The sequence below is a fragment of the Scyliorhinus torazame genome, chromosome 3 (assembly GCF_047496885.1).
Source record: "Scyliorhinus torazame isolate Kashiwa2021f chromosome 3, sScyTor2.1, whole genome shotgun sequence".
In the NCBI taxonomy this organism is placed as follows: Eukaryota; Metazoa; Chordata; class Chondrichthyes; order Carcharhiniformes; family Scyliorhinidae; genus Scyliorhinus; species Scyliorhinus torazame.
This window is the reverse complement of record NC_092709.1, coordinates 250,168,846-250,187,840: the sequence shown is the minus strand read 5'-3', so window position 1 is coordinate 250,187,840 and position 18,995 is coordinate 250,168,846. Positions and strand designations below refer to the sequence as shown.

At 47.2% G+C, this 18,995-nt stretch overlaps 1 protein-coding gene across 1 annotated transcript in view; it reads left to right on the top strand.

The window, feature by feature from the left end:
• The window catches only part of atp8b5b (ATPase phospholipid transporting 8B5b), a 502,620-nt gene that overhangs the window by 87,481 nt on the left and 396,144 nt on the right, over nucleotides 1–18,995 (top strand). Inside the window, exon 3 of the mRNA XM_072497094.1 lies at nucleotides 15,977–16,035. Within this exon, the coding sequence (XP_072353195.1) occupies nucleotides 15,977–16,035 (59 nt within the window). The remainder of the gene's footprint in view (nucleotides 1–15,976; nucleotides 16,036–18,995) is intronic.

The window sequence follows — 18,995 nt, the reverse complement described above, 5'->3', positions numbered from 1 at the left end:
GGATTTCAAAGGGCTCCTCCCCCCCACCGACTGCAACACGTACATTCTCAGTGTGGCCGATGAGTACTCCAGATTCCCCTTCGCCATCCCATGCCCCGATATGACGTCTACCACCGTCATCAAGGCCCTCAGCACCATCTTCGCTCTGTTCAGTTTCCCCGCCTACATCCACAGTGACGGGGATCCTCATTCATGAACGATGAGCTGCATCAGTTCCTGCTCAGCAGGGGTATAGCCTCCAGCAGGACAACCAGCTACAACCCCTGGGGAAACGGGCAAGTAGAACGGGAGAATGGGACGGTTTGGAGGGCCGTCCAGCTGCCCCTACGATCGAGGAACCTCCCAGCCTCTCGCTAGCAGGAGGTCCTCCCTGACGCTCTGCACTCCATCCGTTCACTATTGTGCACATCTGGGGTGTTGCTCCCGACTTGGCTCGCTACTCCAGGACCGGACCTTTTCCGTAGGCACGTCCGAATCCACAAGGCAGACCCCTTGGTGGACAGGGTTCACCTGCTCCACGCCAACCCTCAATATGCCTACGTTGAGTTCCCCGATGGCCGCCAAGATACTCTCACTCAGGGACCTGGCACCGTCAGGTTCCACCCCAACACCCCCCCCCACCAATGCTCGCCCCCCCCCCCACCTGCCACCGCGCCGCCAATATTGACCCCACCAGACAAACCTCCCCCTCCCCTTTTCCGCTCAAGAGGACAAAGAGGACTTCGGCACGGTCCCGGAGTTCCCCGATGACTGGCCAGCATCAGCACCGCCGCCACCGTCATCAGTGCCACCTCCACCACCGACTTCGCCACCACCGTTACGCCGCTCCCAACGAAGCACCAAAGCACCGGACTGGCTGAACCTTTGACGGACTCCGGACCGTCAACATGGACTTTTCTTTCCCTACCACTGTACATAATTGCACTAATCGTATATAGTTTCACGTCACCCCCACCGGACTCATTTTTAACAGGGGGGTGAATGTGGTGAACCACTGTAATAGGAGATGTAAGGTAGGACCTGCACTACTGGTTCGCCGGTAGCTCCTGCCGGCTGGCTCCGCCCACGGAGAACTGTATAAATATGTATGACCTCCAGTGCCCTGCCAGTTTGCCAGCTGCAGCAGGAGGCCACACATCTGACTGTAATAAAGCCACAGTTGTACCCAACTTTAGTCTTTGTGCAATTGATTGTGCATCACCCCGCAACAACAGATTTATAGCTGGGGTGTTGCAAAACACAAAGGAAACAGTTGAGCTCAAATCGTGTCTTGTTTTGTGGAGAAAGGAAGCAAGGTAGTGTTAAATATTCGTGGCCCATTGTGCACACGCAGGTCCTTACATAGAGAAAAATGGCGAGTGTTTTTGGCACTGTGGAACTGTTTGATAGGAATACAGAGCGATGAAGCTTGTTTGCAGAACTGTTCGACTATTTTATTCAAGCTAACAAGATAGCAACAGATTTAAAAGACCCAACAGTCCTGAGCATAATGTGAGAGAAAACATTTAATCTCCTCAGGAGTCTGGTACAGCTGGAAATGCCAGTGATCAAAACATATGAAGCAGTAGTGGAAAATTTGTATGGCCACTATATTCACCAAAATCTTGTGGCGTTCCGATCGCGGTATGAAGACCCCAATGGCTGTGACCGGCTTTTAAGGATGCCAGCCGTAGGCAGTCCCAGATTGGTTGCGCCGTTTGAGGAGGTGGGGGACAGGGGCTGACAAGCATTCACGTGGGTGCGATATGCTAACAGTGGTGGGCCCAGCTTGGTGCTCATCCTCTGCGCACTGCTCGGCTCGTCATCTGTCACCGATCGGCAGTATGCGAGGTGTGACTCCGTGTTCAAGCTGTTCAACAGCCGGCACAACGCCCACTTGCACTCCCACGACGTAAAGTACTGATTGGGAAGTGGTCAGCGGTCTGTGACTGGGATGGATACAGCTACTGGACAGTGAGAGGGAAGCCAGGCCAGGTTTGGCGGCAAGGAATACCGATCAAGTGAGGCCAGTCAATATGGCTGACACATGTCAACATTGGAAGAAACCTACCGTCATCATTTTGTGTTGCAACTCTGTGGAAACCAGAACATAAGTGCTTTTGGTGCAAATGGAGAAGGAGATGAGGTGGATATCTGGATAGTGCAATGTAGTGGAACCAGTAAGAAATATTATGACATTATGTGTGTTGTGATATGCAGGTGTACACCAATGAATACAGCTATCTTTCAATGTATATAGTTATCAATCTGACCTCCGACCAGCAGGCGGCAATCCACCATGTGACTCGAGAGGTCCGGCAGTTGGTAGTAAGTCGTACGAGAAGATAGCCGCACTAGAAATAGCTCCAGCAAAATTCACTGAATTTGTTTATTCGTTACTGTTTGTATTATAGTTCGTTAGTTATTTTTCCACGTGTTCATTTTGTTAATAAAGTGTTTTACTAGTCAAAGAACTAGATGTTCTGTGTGCATCTGTACTACGGCCACAACACAGAACATAACATGGTACCAAGTGTGTAGAACAATTGAAGATAACAATGGAGAAAATGGGACGAAACAGGCCGAAGAACAAAAAAAGAAAATTCTTCCATCTACCTGGTAAACTACGGGCAGCTTCAAGTTACCGATAATGTAGATGAGAATTGGTTGCAGCCCTTGGCCTGCAGGCACAGCCTGGGGAGAGTCTTATTGCATTGCTGCTCACGGTAACAGGTGCTCAAGCAATAGACATTTATAATATCTTCATGTTCGACGGAGAGGCAGAAAGCAAGAGCTTTGATGAAGTAATAAAGTACTTTGATCACCATTGCTCCCCAAAGAAAAATGAACCATTCGAGAGTTATATCTTTTGCACGCGTACTCAGATGGCGGGTGAATCTTTTGATAGTTTTCCAACCGACTTGCAGTTGAAGGCGCAGTCATGTAATTTTAGTACTTTAAAGTCGTTGGTGAGCCGCGATCACATAGTGTTTGTGATATCAAATGACAAGGTACGTGAGAGGATATTTAGGGAAGATGAGCTTCAACTGGAAAACGGCATCAATTTTTTTGTCACGCCTGCGAGCACATCAGATTAGCGCGCTCAATCTGAAACGTTTTGGCGCCAATGTGGCAGAAAATGCCAGAGCCATAAGCACTGTGTCGCAGTTGAATAAGAAGCATTGTCTCAGTGCAGGTGGCCATTTTGAACGACCGACTGGATCCGCCATTTTGTGCGAGCAATGCGGCAATCGACATTTGCCACAGCATTTTTCCATATTGGGAAAGGTGTGTTACAAGTGTGGAAGAATAAATCACTTTGCTAAGCGATGTTTCTCACGTTCAACAGTGGACCAAAAAGGACCAGTTAACTTACTTAATGAGATATGCATCGACGACCTGGCTGCTGTAGATATGATTTTGACTGAGGACATGAGTAGTCCGAACAGGCAAAACGGCAAATTTTTCCTCACCATTTGCGGCCATTGTGATGCGGATGCGAAAACCATAGAAGATAGATTGACGATTCCGTTGATGGTCAATGCCAAGCTAATCAAATGCAAGCTCGACACGGGAGCAATGGCCAATCTTATCACTTTGCTGGCATTAAAAAGGCTAAAAGCTAAACCGAAAATGGTTTGGCGATCAGTGCTACGGAAGGACTATAATGGCCATCAGATCACAAGGTCAGGGGCATGTGAGCGCGCAGTAACTGTCAAAGACAGAACTTGTATGATTACAGTTTCCATAGGGGAGACAGCGCAAATTGCTCACAGGATTGGAAGCATGCAAAGCACTTGGAATTGTTAAGCGGATTTACAGTGCAGAAAGCATGGCACCCCACCAACATGGGTCTGTAGAATCCATCATAAAGGACTTTCCGGAGATATTTCAAGGTTTCAAGATCTAAGGTCGAGGCTAATTGGTGCAGAACAGGAGTCCCTGAACCCGTTAATGTGAGTGATTGGGCTACGCCAATCATACCCGTGATGAAAAAAAAGAATCTGTACACATTTGTGGCGATTTTAAATTCACTATTAACCCTGTACTGTCTGCAGAGCAGTACCCCCTACCCCGATTGATAATCTATTCGCAGGGTTGGCTGGAGGCCAACACCAGTAAAATCAACCTCAGTCAAGCATATCTTCAAATGAACGTGGATCAGTATTCACCACAGTCATTGACGATTGTGACACATAAAGTGCTATTTTGATGGAAAATGTTACCATTTGGCATCACTTCAGCATCAGCATTGTTCCAACGAGCTATGGACTAAATCTTAAGGGGATTAGACAGAGTCCAATGTTAACTGGATGGCATCTTGGTTATTGGGAAGAATGAGGAATAACATCTCTGCAACCTAGATGCCACACTCCCAAAATCAGATGATTGTGAATTCAGAGTCTGAAAAGAAAAATTGTGAATTTTTCCAATCTTCAGTTGAATATTTGGGTCATGTCATCGATGCCAAGGGACTGCATAAATCGTCTTCGAAAGTCAAAGCCATTACCAAGGCACCCATGTCTCAAAATGCCAACTAACTTCAATCTTTTTTAGGCTTACTAAATTATTACAGAAGGTTTCTCCCTAATCTGGAAACTATTCTAAAATCCTTTGCACAATCTGTTGTGTCAAAATAACCAGTGTAAATGGGGTGGATCAATGTGAGAGAACATTCGTGCAAGACAAACAGGCGCTACTCAAGTCAGAAGTCCTGACACATTTTAATCCAAATTTACTCCTGCATTGCATCACCTTACAGGGTTTGGGCGATGGTTTCCCGTCAAATGCCCAGAGGTGAAGAGAAGTCGATAGCCTTCGCGTCGAGGACTTTCAATAAAGTTGCCAGCAATTTTGCACAGATAAGAAAAGGAGGACCCATTTTTAGAATAAAACGATTCTATCAATTCCTGTATGGGAGGAAATTCACTTTATCTACTAACAATGATTTTTGGACCTCATACCGGGATTCCATAAGACCATAAGACATAGGAGCAGAATTAGGCCACTCGGCCCATCGAGTCTGCTCCGCCATTCAATCATGGCTGATATTTTCTCATCCCATTCTCCTGCCTTCATAATACCAACACTGGCAGTGTGCAGAATGCAGAGGTGGGCATTGCTCTTGTCAGTGCACACATACACGAACAAGTATTGTCAGTCAAAATTCATAGGAATGCAGATGGACTCCTATGATTACCCTTATCAAATAGTTCGTTGATAAGCAGTTTGTGTGGAAACATTTTCTACTTCAAGCATGGATTTTCTACTTCAAGTGGATCGCACTCCTGTAACTGCATGGCAGGTGAAGAAGCATACCGAAAGTGATCCAGTAATGTAAGAGGTTATAGACATGATGCTTCGAGGCAAGACTTCAGGAATAAACCCTGAATTAAAGTCATATTCCATCCGAAGGCTTGAGTTATCCATACAGGCAGGTTGTCTCCCTGGGAAATGAGAGTCACCATTACACCATTGTCAAGAAAACGTGTATTAAATCAAATACACAAAGGTCACTGTGGTATTGTAAGGATGAAGGAGATAGCCAGGAGCTATTTTGGTGGCCAGGGCTAGGTGCCAAAATCAAGGAGAAGGTGGGAATGTGTTTGTCTTGTGCAAAGGTGTGGAACCTGCTGCCATTAGCCACGTGGCACGGGCACATGTTGATAGCTCAAGTCCGTTTGAAAGTCGCATGTTTCTTATTCTAGTCGATGCTCACTGAAAATGGTCTGAAGTTATCACCATGAAGTCAATGTCATCGGAGAAAACAACTGAGAGAATGGGTGAAATCTTCAACGGATTTGGATACCCTGAACAACTGGTGAGCAATAATGGACCACAGTTCATATCTCAAGAGTTCATAAATTACTTGACGGAGATCAGAATTCGACATCTCGGGTCTGTTCCTTATCACCCTGTCACATTTTGTACAGACAATGAAACATTTGTTAAAGATAACCAGAGAACAGGGTTCATTGTCTAAACATTTGAGTAAATTCCTGCTCACGTACAGTAATTGAAGTGGCAAGTTACTCTTGTGCCACACAAGTGCCACACAATGACAATCTCCGACAAGAGAGGATCTAACCATCCTCCCTTGACATTCAATGGCATTACCATCGCTGAATCTCCCACAATCAACATCATGGGGGTTACCATTGATCAGAAACTGAACTGGACTAGGCATATTATTCCTCTGGCTATCATAACAGGTCAAAGGCTAGGAATACTATGACGAGTAACCCACCTCCAGACCCCCAAAAGCCTGTCCACTATCTACAAGTCAGGAGTGTAATGGAATACTTTCCACTTGCCTGGATGACTACAGCTCCAACAAAACTCAAGAAGCTCTACACCATCCAGGACAAATCAGCCCGCTTGATTGCTCCTCCTTCCACAAACATTCAAGTCCTCCACCGACAAACAGCGGCAGCCGTGTGTATCATTTACAAGATGCACTGCAGAAACTTGCCAAGATCCCTTAGGAGGCACTTTCCAAACACAGGACCACGACCATCTAGAAGGACAAGAGCAGCAGATACCTCCAACCCCACCTAGAGGATCCTCTCCAAGTTACTCACCACCCTGACTTGGAAATATATCGTCGTTCCTTCACTGTCACTGGGGCAAAATCCTGGAACACCCTCCCTAACAGCACAGTGGGTGTACCTACAACCCAGGGACTGCAGTGTTTCAAGAAGACAGCTCACCACCACCTTCTGAAGGGCAACTATGGATGTGCAATAAATGCTCGCCTAACTAATGACACCCACAACCCGTAAATGAATTTTAAAAAAAAATACTGTGCACTCAACAACCCAAGCTTTCGGAGCAGCCCAGTGGCAAGTGGTTAGCACAGCTACTTCATGGCACCAAGTGATCCCGGCCCGGGTCACTGTCCATATGGAGTTTGAACATTTTGCCCGTTTCTGCGGGGGTCTTACCCCCACAATCCAAAAGGATGTGCAGGGTAGGTGAATTGGCAACATTAAATTGTCCCTTAATTGGAACAAAAAAATTGGATACTTTAAATGTATTTAAAAAAAAAAAACCCAAACTTCTCCGGCATTGCTAATGGTTAAATGTCAACTACACATAGCATTCTTCATTTCAAGGTGGTGCACTGGGTGCACATGACTCGGGTGAAGACGAGTGGATTCTGCAAGAGGGTGACCGATAGGTGTGAGAAGTGCAGGTGAGGGCCGGTGAATCGGCTCACATGTTCTGGGGCTGCGAGAAGCTGGAGAGCTTTTGGGAAGTGGCGTTTGGGACATTATCCAGGATAGTGGGGATGGAGGTCAGGCCAGACCCTATGGTGGCGGTTTTTGGGGTCTCAGATGAGCCAAAGATACTGGAGGGGAAGGAGGCCGATGGTGTGGCCTTCGCCTCTCTGATTGCCTGGTGAAATATCCCATTGAATTGGAGATTGGATCGCCGCCGGGGGTGGTGGCCTGGCTGGGGGACCTGTACGACTTTCTCCGGCTGGAGAAGATCAAGTTTGAGTTGAGGGGGGGTTGAAGAGGGTTTTGAGGTACGGTGGAGGCCATTCATCAACTTATTTGAGGAATTCTTTGTCACCGTGGGGGGGGGGGGGACGGGGGGGGGACACGCCATTCGATTTGCTAAAACCACCCAATACAAAATACATTGTCAAGAAAAAGCAGTAGGATCACATCATTCGGCGGAAGAACAAGGTGAAACGTCGTGTTTTTTTGCCAGGTCAAGACATTCTTGCAAGAAATTGTGCCACAAGTGAAAAATGGATTCCTTCCGTCATCTTAGCAGGCAGGACTGTCTCCGGCACCATACAAACCTGAGACGATGTAATATGGAGAAGGCATTTGGATCAATTTTGACGACAAGAACTGTCATGATATTCAAACACACACATCATGATAGACACACCAACAGACAAATCAGAACACACAACACCACAACCAATGACAGAAAGATATAAAAGCACAGACACGACCCCCGGTGGTCAGTATTAGCTGCAGAGGAGGACCAGGACACATCTGCCACCAAACACACTCAGGGAGACAGCACGTGCAGAGTATCCAGAACGAACTGTATTATAAGAGTTAAAATAAAATAGAGTTGTACCACATACAACTGTGTTGGCTCATCTGTGCACCAGAGCACCCAACACCACATGGTACAGGAGTGGATCGATACCTGCCGGCATACCTCAGTGTACAGAGACAACCAGCAGTGCCCAGGCAAAATGATAGAGCTCCCGGTTCCGCAGCCGCTCCAGTGCCACGGCGACCTCCGCGAAAACTGGCGGCGATTCCGGCAATGGTTCGAATTGTTCCTGGTGGCAGCTGAACTCCAAGACCTGGATGATAGCGAAAAAATTGAATTTCTCCTCACCATCGCAGGTGCAAGGGCAAGAGAAATATTCACAAGGTTCAGGTTCTTCAGGAGGCAGCAAAGGTACGATTACCAGGCAGTCCTGGACAAATTCTCCAAGTACTGTGAAGAAAACGCAATCCAATCGGCAAGTACAGGTAAGAAAAGCTGCAGTACTCACCTCGTGGCTGGGATCCCGGATCCCGGAGCCCGAATTCCCAGAGGCCGAAATCCCGGGCCTGAGAGAAGGCTGGGTCGAGGTCGGCGGCCATCTTGCTAAAGGTATCACGCTAGCACAGTTGCACGAGCAGTGCGCAGAACCGGAAGTTTCGTTTGCGCATGCGCGAGATGCTGCGCATGCGCAGTCAAGAAAACGGCCATCGGTAAAGGAACAGCGATTTGAGCATGCGCAGTCGCTTCCTACGTGCTACATACCGAGCGTCAGGATGTCAGAGGCCCCAGACTGCACCAATTTAAAAGGGAAACGTCCCAAATCCAATTTAAAAGGGAAACGTCCCAAATCAAAAAAACAAAAATCTGTTAAAGCTGTAAAACAACCTTCCCTCACCTGGAATGACAGCACAGTGCCGCAAATTGACCCAGGAGATGAATTTGACCTCCGAAGAACCCTCCGACAAGCAGTTACCTACGCACAAGCCGCTGATTCCGACCTCGAATACTTCGATGACGATCTTTACAGTGTTTCCGGACCTCGCGAGCCCAATGATAGCTCCGTGGTCCTATACGACTATGACTCGGACGAACCTTTCGTGTTGCACATTGGCGGCCCCCACATTGAATCCGACGCAGATGCGGATTCATTTTTCGGATTTGAGGATCTTCAATCCAGCAGATATGACGTTCCAACTTATCAGTACCGGATGATGCTGCAGCCTGACATTAACAGACAGGGAGCGGTGCAAGCACACGGAGAGTGCCCTGCTGCCACACAGAGCGTGGTCCACGTCCCGCTCAACGTTCCCGACTCTATGAAAGAAGACATGCAAGACTCCAGAGTGCAGTCCTCGCATGAACCAGAAGTGACTCCAGTGTCACAAGCTTCCACAGCAAGCTCGTGGACAGACTCCACAATTGCAGAAATGCAAGACTCCAGAGCGCAGTCCTTGCACGAACAAGAAGTGACTCCAGTGTCACAAGCCTCCACAGAGAGCTCGTGGACAGCCTCCACGATAGAAGCAACGCAAGACTCCAGAGCGCAGTCCTTGCACGAACAAGAAGTGACTCCAGTGTCACAAGCCTCCACAGAGAGCTCGTGGACAGCCTCCACGATAGAAGCAACGCAAGACTCCAGAGCGCAGTCCTTGCACGAACAAGAAGTGACTCCAGTGTCACAAGCCTCCACAGAGAGCTCGTGGACGGACTCCACGATGGAAGGAACGCAAGACTCCAGAGCGCAGTCCTTGCAGGAACAAGACCATGAGGGTCTAGCAACCTCTCCTGACCAACCAGCGGCAGACGATGCAAGTCTGCCATGCTCACGTGAACAGCAAGAAGGCTATAACAGCCTACCATGCTCCACTACACAGCAGCATGACCATGACGGTCTCTCATGCTACAATGAAGGGCACAGCGCTGAAGACTGTTCAAGCCCAACTGAAGACAAGCCAAAGGAATCGCCTCGTCCAAGCCCGAAGAAAAAAGGTTTATGCGCTGACCTTCAGGATCATTATAGCCGAACAGAGATTAATAATGCTGCACGGCCACAGAAGGATGCTGAGGATTTGCTAACGAAATTAATTGAATGTTTAACTTGCAAGGAGCAGACTGAGAATTGCCAGTGTTTTAGTACGGATCGAAAAAATGGACAAGACATTGATCCTCAGGTAATGGAAATAACACAACCTGAATCATATCTACAGCAGGGACAAATGTCTCCCTTCAACACAACGCCGCAAAATCCCAACTTCGGAGACCAGCAGTTAGTCAGTAATGACTCTTCAAACCTTGAGGGGAACATTAATTGCATTGAACCTATACACACTCCACTGATTATTGAGCAGAACTTTGGAGCAAGAATCCTGAGGACACCGACATCGAGTAGCCAGATAACGAATTTAAAACCCACAGCAGTTTCAAGTGAACCAAGTGTGCTTTCCACTAATGGTGAAGATGCAGATAAGGTCGACCCGATTATCCATTGTACCACACTAACCCCAGTGATTAAGCAGTTATGTATGGGGAGTATAATGTGGGCAATTGAGAACAGTAAAAGAGAGACTGTGACCATGCCAGTCCCAGCAAAATCAGACCCAGAGACCATGAAGGCATGTACATTAGACAAAGTTACATATGAGGTACCTGAGAAGAAAAGTGAAACGGAATGTTCTTTGGAAAATAGCACAATGTCGATAGAAACATTGGATCCTATATTCGAGACCATACATATGGGAGAATTTGGGGGTAATAAACAAGGTTCTGCAATGTCTGGGGGAAGATTTAAAATTCCAAAGAAGAAAAGCCCAAATGAAGGACAACGGCAAGACAATGACAGTCCACCGACATGGTGTGCACCACCAGATGAAAACTCTGACAATTTACCCAACCCTAGTGAACAGCAAGCTGCTAATGAGGATCTATCCACGGGATGTGAGACGAGTGACGACAGCATCCCACTTCCCATGCAAAAGGTGCAAGGTGACAGACCTCGCCTAGTGCGTACCGAGGCACTCGACGATCACGGTGGGACCACTGACGACTGCGGTGGCGGCGCACCGCTTCCACCCTCGATGGCTCGACCCTCTCCACTGGTTGGTGCATTCCTGCATGTTCCGACTCCAGAAGTGCAGCTTCAGGGAATCTCGGCTGCCTCCAGTGAACCTGTTGGGACTCCGGACGGGGGGCATCGACGGAAGGCAGACCGGACTCCAGATGGGGAGCAGCCAAGCGCCGACTCTGATTTGCGCACGCCAGACCTTGCTCCGGACGGGCGGTGTCGCGGCCTCGGTGATGGCACGCTCAGGGTGACGGCGGATGCCACGGCGACAGGGAATGGATCGCGTGGCAGTCCCACTGGGTCGGCAGTGGCAAACAGCACCGGCGGTCCAAGATGGACACACCAATTCGCGCCATCGCCAGACGTTGATGCGAGCAACAATTCTCTCTCCAAGGCGACATGCTTCGACGTTTCTCTGCGGAGTCGCCCTTCCGGCACAGCAGGTGGCCGGAACCAGCGTACACGGTCTCGGCCAACTTCCACATCTGGCACAGTCATCGCCTTGCATGATATTAGTGATGGTGCTACTTCGATGGCAACGACCCATCGGCTACAAGATGCCGTCCACCACAAACATAAAAAGAAAACAGACTCCACCTTGTTCCTGGCATGCAGGGCGGATGGATTGGTGCGTAGGCGCAATCAGCGGGCTTTGCGCCGCCTTCCACGCTCGCAACTGAACCGTACGCACACGCCGGATCCTCCACTGGTTCCCAAGGATGACTTTGTGGAGATGCCACGGATCATGCCCCTTCCATCGCCACCAGAACCAAACCACAGCCAAGGCACCACTAACAAAGATGTTGAATGTTATATTTGCACGAATGAAAAAACCAAGCACTGCACGAAGTACAACAAATGGTAAAGTAGAGACTTCGGCAACAGCATCACCTCCAAGGTGAACCAGTGTGACCCCAAATCTCCACAGCTGAACCGGCTTGAGGACCAGCCCATTCTTGAGGCGGTCACCCATTAGACTGGACTTATAACGCTGTTCATACGTTCAAAAAGTCAAACACTTCTGTATTATAACCTGTTGTTGTTTATTGTTCCAGATATCGTCTGACCAGACCAATGTTCAAGTTTTTTTTTCTCTCGCATCCAAGCTTTGTTATGGTACAACCTTGTTAGTGTGACGCACCCGACATCGCCCCATGTAAATAGTTACGTCATATACACACGCTGTACACAACACACACACACACTCTTAGATGCACTCACGACACAATTATATTTACAACCACGTAGGCACATATCTTTGTAAAAAGGGGGGATGTCATGATATTCAAACACACACATCATGATAGACACACCAACAGACAAATCAGAACACACAACACCACAACCAATGACAGAAAGATATAAAAGCACAGACACGACCCCCGGTGGTCAGTATTAGCTGCAGAGGAGGACCAGGACACATCTGCCACCAAACACACTCAGGGAGACAGCACGTGCAGAGTATCCAGAACGAACTGTATTATAAGAGTTAAAATAAAATAGAGTTGTACCACATACAACTGTGTTGGCTCATCTGTGCACCAGAGCACCCAACACCACAAGAACCAATCCACCAGAGGCAGAACCAGCGGGCCAAATCCAGCTGGGCCTGGATTTCCAGAGAATCTGACACTAATCAAATCAATTGGGGAAAACAGCATCATAATTGCGAATCAAACACCGAGTAGACCTCAGATCACTATGTTGACTCCAGTTAAGAGAACCACTGACGATGCTCACACCAACTCAAAGACACCAGACATTGCAGCAAGTACTAAAAAGCAGGTGCCAGAGGTTCGCCGACAACCACTCCGAGAACGACGACCTCCAATATGTCTGACATGTTGACTGTTGTGGCTGATTGATTGTTTAGGTTACACTGTTTATTGTGTCAGGGACTTTTAATTTAAAGTAGACAGAATTGTTGTGTATTCGTGATTCACGTTCGGCGATTGGCCGGAGAATCAAAGATTCTGACCAAATCGGGGGCGGCGCCGCTTCCCTCCAAAGCGGCGTACCAACAGCCCAGGATGTTACCTGAGGCCCGCCCCCCACGATGCTCTGAACCGGCCGAGTTCCCGACCGCGTGGGTCTCTCATGATCTCATCCGTCGGCAACTTGGCGTGGCGGCTGCGGACTCAGTCCAACGGCGCCATAGTGGGGAGGGAAGGCCGATCTGCGGGCAGGGGGGACTTTGCCAGGGGCTGCAGGCACTGTGGGGGTGGTCCGGGGCGCACGAGCCGGCCAAAGGTTGGGGCACTATTGGCAGTGTCCGCACATGCGCGGCCATGGACTCGGCAATTCGGGCCATATCGGCAGCTAGAAAAGGGTGCTAGACCCCGGCCAAACAGAAGGTCGGTGGCCGTTTTTCACTATTTTTTCTGTCCTAAAATGGCACCATTCCCACGCCGGCGTGGGGACACAGCCTCAAAATCGGACAATCCAGCCCATTATGTTTTCAAGAAGCAGTTAGATAGAGGATGGGATTCTCCGTTGCCTGACACCGAAATCGGGACAGGCGACTGGTTGATGCCGTGTCGGCATGCTCTGCCCTCTCTAAATCGGCATCATTGGACACGCGCCACGTGCAGTTGCAACCTCGTTGGAAAGTAATTGGCCGGCCCACCCACGATGCTCCACCTCCAATGGGTCGAGTTCCCGACGTTGCAGGCCGTATGTGATGTCAGTGGTCGGGAACCTGACGTTCCAACTGCGGGGAGAGAGAAAGAGCGTGCGGAGAGTGTCCAGCGCCGCCACATTCGGCTGAGATCCGTGCCGCTGGCCGGGGGGCTTCTTCCAGGGCTGTGGGGAGTGGTGGAGGGTGGCCAGGAGGTGGCCTGTGGTGTTGGGTTGGCCTGTATGCAGTCCAGCATGGCCAGCGCCATCTTGTCCGGTACAATCTTTTTCTGTGTGGGGGGTATAGCCGCATGCGCGACTGCAGCTCGTCAGCCACAAACTGTGCATGTGCAGCACCGGACACGGCAACTCTCCAACTGTTTTCTGCGCATTCTGCGGGTGTTTCACGCAGTGATGATGCTTGCCCCTCACCGGTAGCGGAATTGATGAGAGTTTTGCACCGATCTTCACGTCGTGAAACACCACGGAACCTCCATTGGCACTTAGCCTCAGGAACAGAGAAACCAGCCCATAGTACTTGCGGCAAAAGGTATCAAAGGATATGGGGAGAAGGCGGGATTAGTCTATTGTGTTGGATGATCAACCATGATCATAATGAATGGCGGAGCAGGCTTGAAAGGCCGAATGGTCTCCTCCTGCTCATATCTTCTATGTTTCTATGTTTCCATCAGCTTGCTTCATAAGGGCGGCATGGTAGCCCAGTGGTTCGCACTGTTGCTTCACAACACCAGGGACCCGGGTTCGATTCCTGGCTTGGGTCATTGTATGTGCGGAGTTAGCATGTTCTCCCCGTGTCTGCGTGGGTTTCCTCCGGGTGCTCCGGTTTCCTCCCACAAGTCCCAAAACACGTGCTTGTTAGGAGAATTGGACATTCTGTATTCTCCCTCTGTGTACCCGAACAGGTGCTGTAGTGTGGTGATTTTCACAGTAACTTCATTACAGTGTTTTTAAAAATAAATTTAGTGTACCCAATTCATTTTTTTCCAATTGAGGGGCAATTTTGCATGTTCAATCCACCTATCCAGCACATCTTTGGGTTGTGGGGGGGGGAAACCCACGCAAACACGAGGAGAATGTGCAAACTCCACACGAACAGTGACCCAGAGCCGGGATCGAACCTGGGACCTCGGAGCCGTGAGGCAGCAGGGCTAACCCTAAGACCGTGCCCTCTCCACCAAAGACGATGGTGGCAATACCAGAAAGGTTGGAAAAATCCCCCGAGCAAAATTCTGAACCTGCAAGTATCTGAATGCCTCTAACTGCTCTAACTGTACTTCTCCGCTAACTCCTCCAGACTCGCAACCTGGCACATTGGTGGAGTTTAATGCTGCCCCTCCATGGCCAGTTTGGTGGTGAGAGGCATTTAATCAGAAGGGATTGGGTGGCAGGTTGTGATCCTGCCACCTTCCTACTTCTACCCAATTAAGCACATGATGGCAAGGTGCTGGTGGGGTGAGGAAGGGGGGCCCTCACTCAAAGGCACTTGGTGCCCGATCAAGGGACCTGGTATCAAGAAGGCTGCAGAATGCCAATTCTGACCCCTGGCTTTCAACCAGCCCCACTACTAACATTGATTTTTGGCCTCGAACCTAGCATCGATACCAGGTCTTGGGTGGTTGTCGTCCTGGCAACAGCCATGGCCTTGTGGTTGTGCTGCCATTCAATGATTTGGCTTCTGCTACTCCCAGAATATTTACTCTTGGTAAGGCCTGACACTGCCCAGTTAGAGGCATTATGGGGTATTGCTGGCTCTCCAGCATCCCGTCACCGCTTTTCACAGTAACTTCATTGTAGTGTAAGCCTACTTGTGACAATAATAAAGATTATTATTATTATAAACCTCCGCACCCAAGGCCTCCACCACGGACGCCACTCGTGCGTTGTTGGCTTGGGTGCCACGCAGGGTTGGCACCGCCAACTTCAATTCAGACTTCAATTCAGTGAGTTGAAAAGGCAATTGAATCCGCATTATTTTGATATTCTTTCTATATTTTGAGCACATTGGTCTCGTATGAAAATTTTACACTGTACTCTTAGAACCAAGGTAAGTAATTGTGAACCTGGTGATGCACATTTAAGTCTGCACTTATTTCTGATTGTTTAGCTAAGTAGCTAGAATCATAGAGTTTTATAGCAGAGAGAGATTATTCAGCTCGTAATGCCCAAAGAACTTCAATTTAGTCCAACCTCACAAAGTTTTCTCATAATCTTGAAAATTAATTCTCTTCAAGTGCACATGTTTTTGTAACTGAGGCATTCACTTTTATTTCACAGAGCAAGAGAGGCATTTAAGGGCAAATGACAGAGATTTCAATCAGAAGTTCTATTATGTGGTGAGTAGACTTAACAATTTAAATACATTTTTGATGGCTAGTGGGTAAACGTACTGAATAATATCGCATCGAAGATCCAAGGTATATTGCCTCGTGTGCACTGTGTCATGAGAATGTCGCTTTAAGAAATGTTTGGCTGCTCATATTACTGCAGTGATGTCAGAGTGTGGATGGAGCTGGGCTGTCTGTCAGCTTTTTACTTTCGTTTTAGGCTGTTTGCTGCAGTGTCTGTTTTAGTTTCATTTTCAGTGTTGGAGCTGAAGCCAGACAGAGCAGGTGTACTGTTGATCTCTCTGCCATGAAAAGACTGTCTTTTGATTATTTGGTGAATTCAGAATGATAAATGTTTTCAGTAGTGAAAGTAAACCTGATGTGCTTCTGTTAAAAGGTGTTTCTTTTGTCTTCTGGATGTTGTTTGGGAAGTTATTAAGGATTACTTAGTGTTGTATTTTTTGGGGGTTGTATTTGAATTGATGGTTGCTAAGACGTGCACTGTATGTTTTAAAAAGGTTAACTTGAGTTCATAGAATAAACATTGTTTTGCTTTAAAAAATTCTTTTTGATTTCTGCTGTACCACACCCGTAGAGTGTGCTCTCCATACCACAATCTATTAAAAGTTGTGGGTCAGGTGAACTCCATGATACACTTTTGGGTTTTCTAAACCCTGGCCCAAACAAATTGGGGCCTCAAGGGGGCTAAATGTCTATCTATTGGATTGGTTTTGTGAACTTAAAGACGATGAGGTGTGAGCATATTGTGGTTGCTTTTCAGGTGTGGTATTTTAGTTAAGTAGGGCGTCTGTGGTGGGGAATGGCTCTTTCAGAGGCTCTGAGGTTTTGGGGGATGGAGACGGTCACACGCAGTACCTTACGGACAGAGACTAAAAGCAGACTGCTAGATTTGGCAAAAACATTGCAGTTAACATTACCTGACAAAATGCGAAAAGATGAGGTAATTATGACAGTAGCTAAGCATTTAAAGTTGCCTGAGATACAGTTTCACTAATTGGAAATGGCAAAACTTGAGTTACAAATTAAACAAATGGAACATGAGAAAGAATTAAAGCAGCTTGAATACGTAAGAGGAAAAAGAAAGAGAGGGTGGAAAAAGAAAAAGAAAGAGAGAGAGATAAAGAGGACAAAGAAAAGGAGAGCGAAGAAAGGATAAAATAAATAGTAGCCCTAGCAGAACAAAAGGAAAGAGAAAGGGAGATACAGATCAGGGAAAAAGATAAAGAGAGAGAGTTTGAACTTCAGAAAATGGCCATGAAACATGACAGTCGGTTAAAATTGGCAGACGTAAAGGGAAATGTACAGTTGGATGATAGTGATGAGGATAGTGAGAAAGAGCGTCAAAGTCGAAGGCTTGGTGGGAATCTATTTAAATATGTTCAAGCATTGCCAAGGTTTGACGAGAAGGAGGTAGAAGCCTTTTTCATTTCATTTGAGAAGGTGGCTAAACAAATGAAATGGCCACAGGGCATGTGGATATTACTGATTCAAACAAAGCTGGTAGGTAGGGCTAGTGACTTTACATGGCCTAGTTTATTACAGTGAAAACATTTGAATGCATCACTACTGGAGGAGGTATCTGGGACGTATGAGGAGGTGGAAAAGTCCATCTTAGGTGCATATGAACCATCTTAGGTGCCTGAAGCGTACAGACATAGGTTTAGAAATTTAAGGAAAGAATTTGGTCAAACATACATGGCGTTTGAAAGGCTCAAACAGAGTAATTTTGATAGGTGGATAAGGGCTTTGAAAATAGACCAAACGTATGAAGCTCTCAGAGAAATTATATTTTTGGAGGAGTTTGAAAATTCAATTCCTGATGTAGTGAGAACTCATGTGGAAGAACAGAGGGTTAAAACTGCGAGGTTAGCAGCAGAAATGGCAGATGATTATGAATTAGTTCATAAATCAAACCTTGGTTTCCGTCATCAGTTTCAGCCTGTGAGGGATAAAAACTGGGGACATGAGAAATACTCAAGTGGTAAAAGTAAAGGTGATCTGATGGGAGATAATAAGTAGAGTGTACCTCAGATTAAAAAAGAAATCCAGGAGGGTGGAAGAGACATGAAAAGTATCAAATGTTTTCACTGTAATAAACTAGGCCATGTAAAGTCACAGTGTTGGTGGTTGAAGAAAAGCACTGCGAAGGCTGGTGTGGTAAAACAGGATAAGACAGTGGGGTTTGTGAAAGTGGGAAAGGAAAGCCCAAGTGAAGCGAAGGAGGTGCAAAAGATTGTACTGCCTGATCAAGAGGTGATTGATAAGAAGGTGCCAGATCTCTTTAAAGAATTTACTTGTGTGGGTAAAGTTTACTCATGTGTATCAGGAGGAGCAGGTAAAGAAGTCACAATTTTAAGAGCTATGGGAGCTAGTCAATCCTTAATGATAAGAGATGAGGAGTTACGTAGTTTGGGAAGAATGTTGCCAGAAAAGGTGGTAATATGTGGAATTCAGTGTGAGAGGAGTAGTGTTCCATTATATAAGGTAAGGTTGGAAATTCCAGTGAAGAATGGTGAAGTGGTAGTAGGTGTAATAGAGAAACAATCTTGTCTAGGAATACAGTTTATCTTGGTTAATGATATAGCTGAATCGCAGGTGGGAGTGATGCCTACGGTGATTGATAAGCCAGTGGAAAATCAGACAACTGAAGTGTTGAAGGACGAATATCCTGGGATTTTTCCGGATTGTGTAGTAACAAGGTCGCAAAGTCACAGGTTAAGACAAGAGGAGAAATCAAAGAGTGAAGATGAAGTTGAAATGCAATTATCAGAAACGATTTTTGATCAGATGGTTGAAAAAGAACAAGAACAAGTGGAGGATGAGACAGATATTTTTAGTTCAGGAAAAATGGCGGAGTTAGAACAAGATATAGAAATAAAACGCATGTATCAGAAAGCACACACGGAAGAGCAATCTGAGTGGATACCAGTGTTATTACCGTAAAAGTG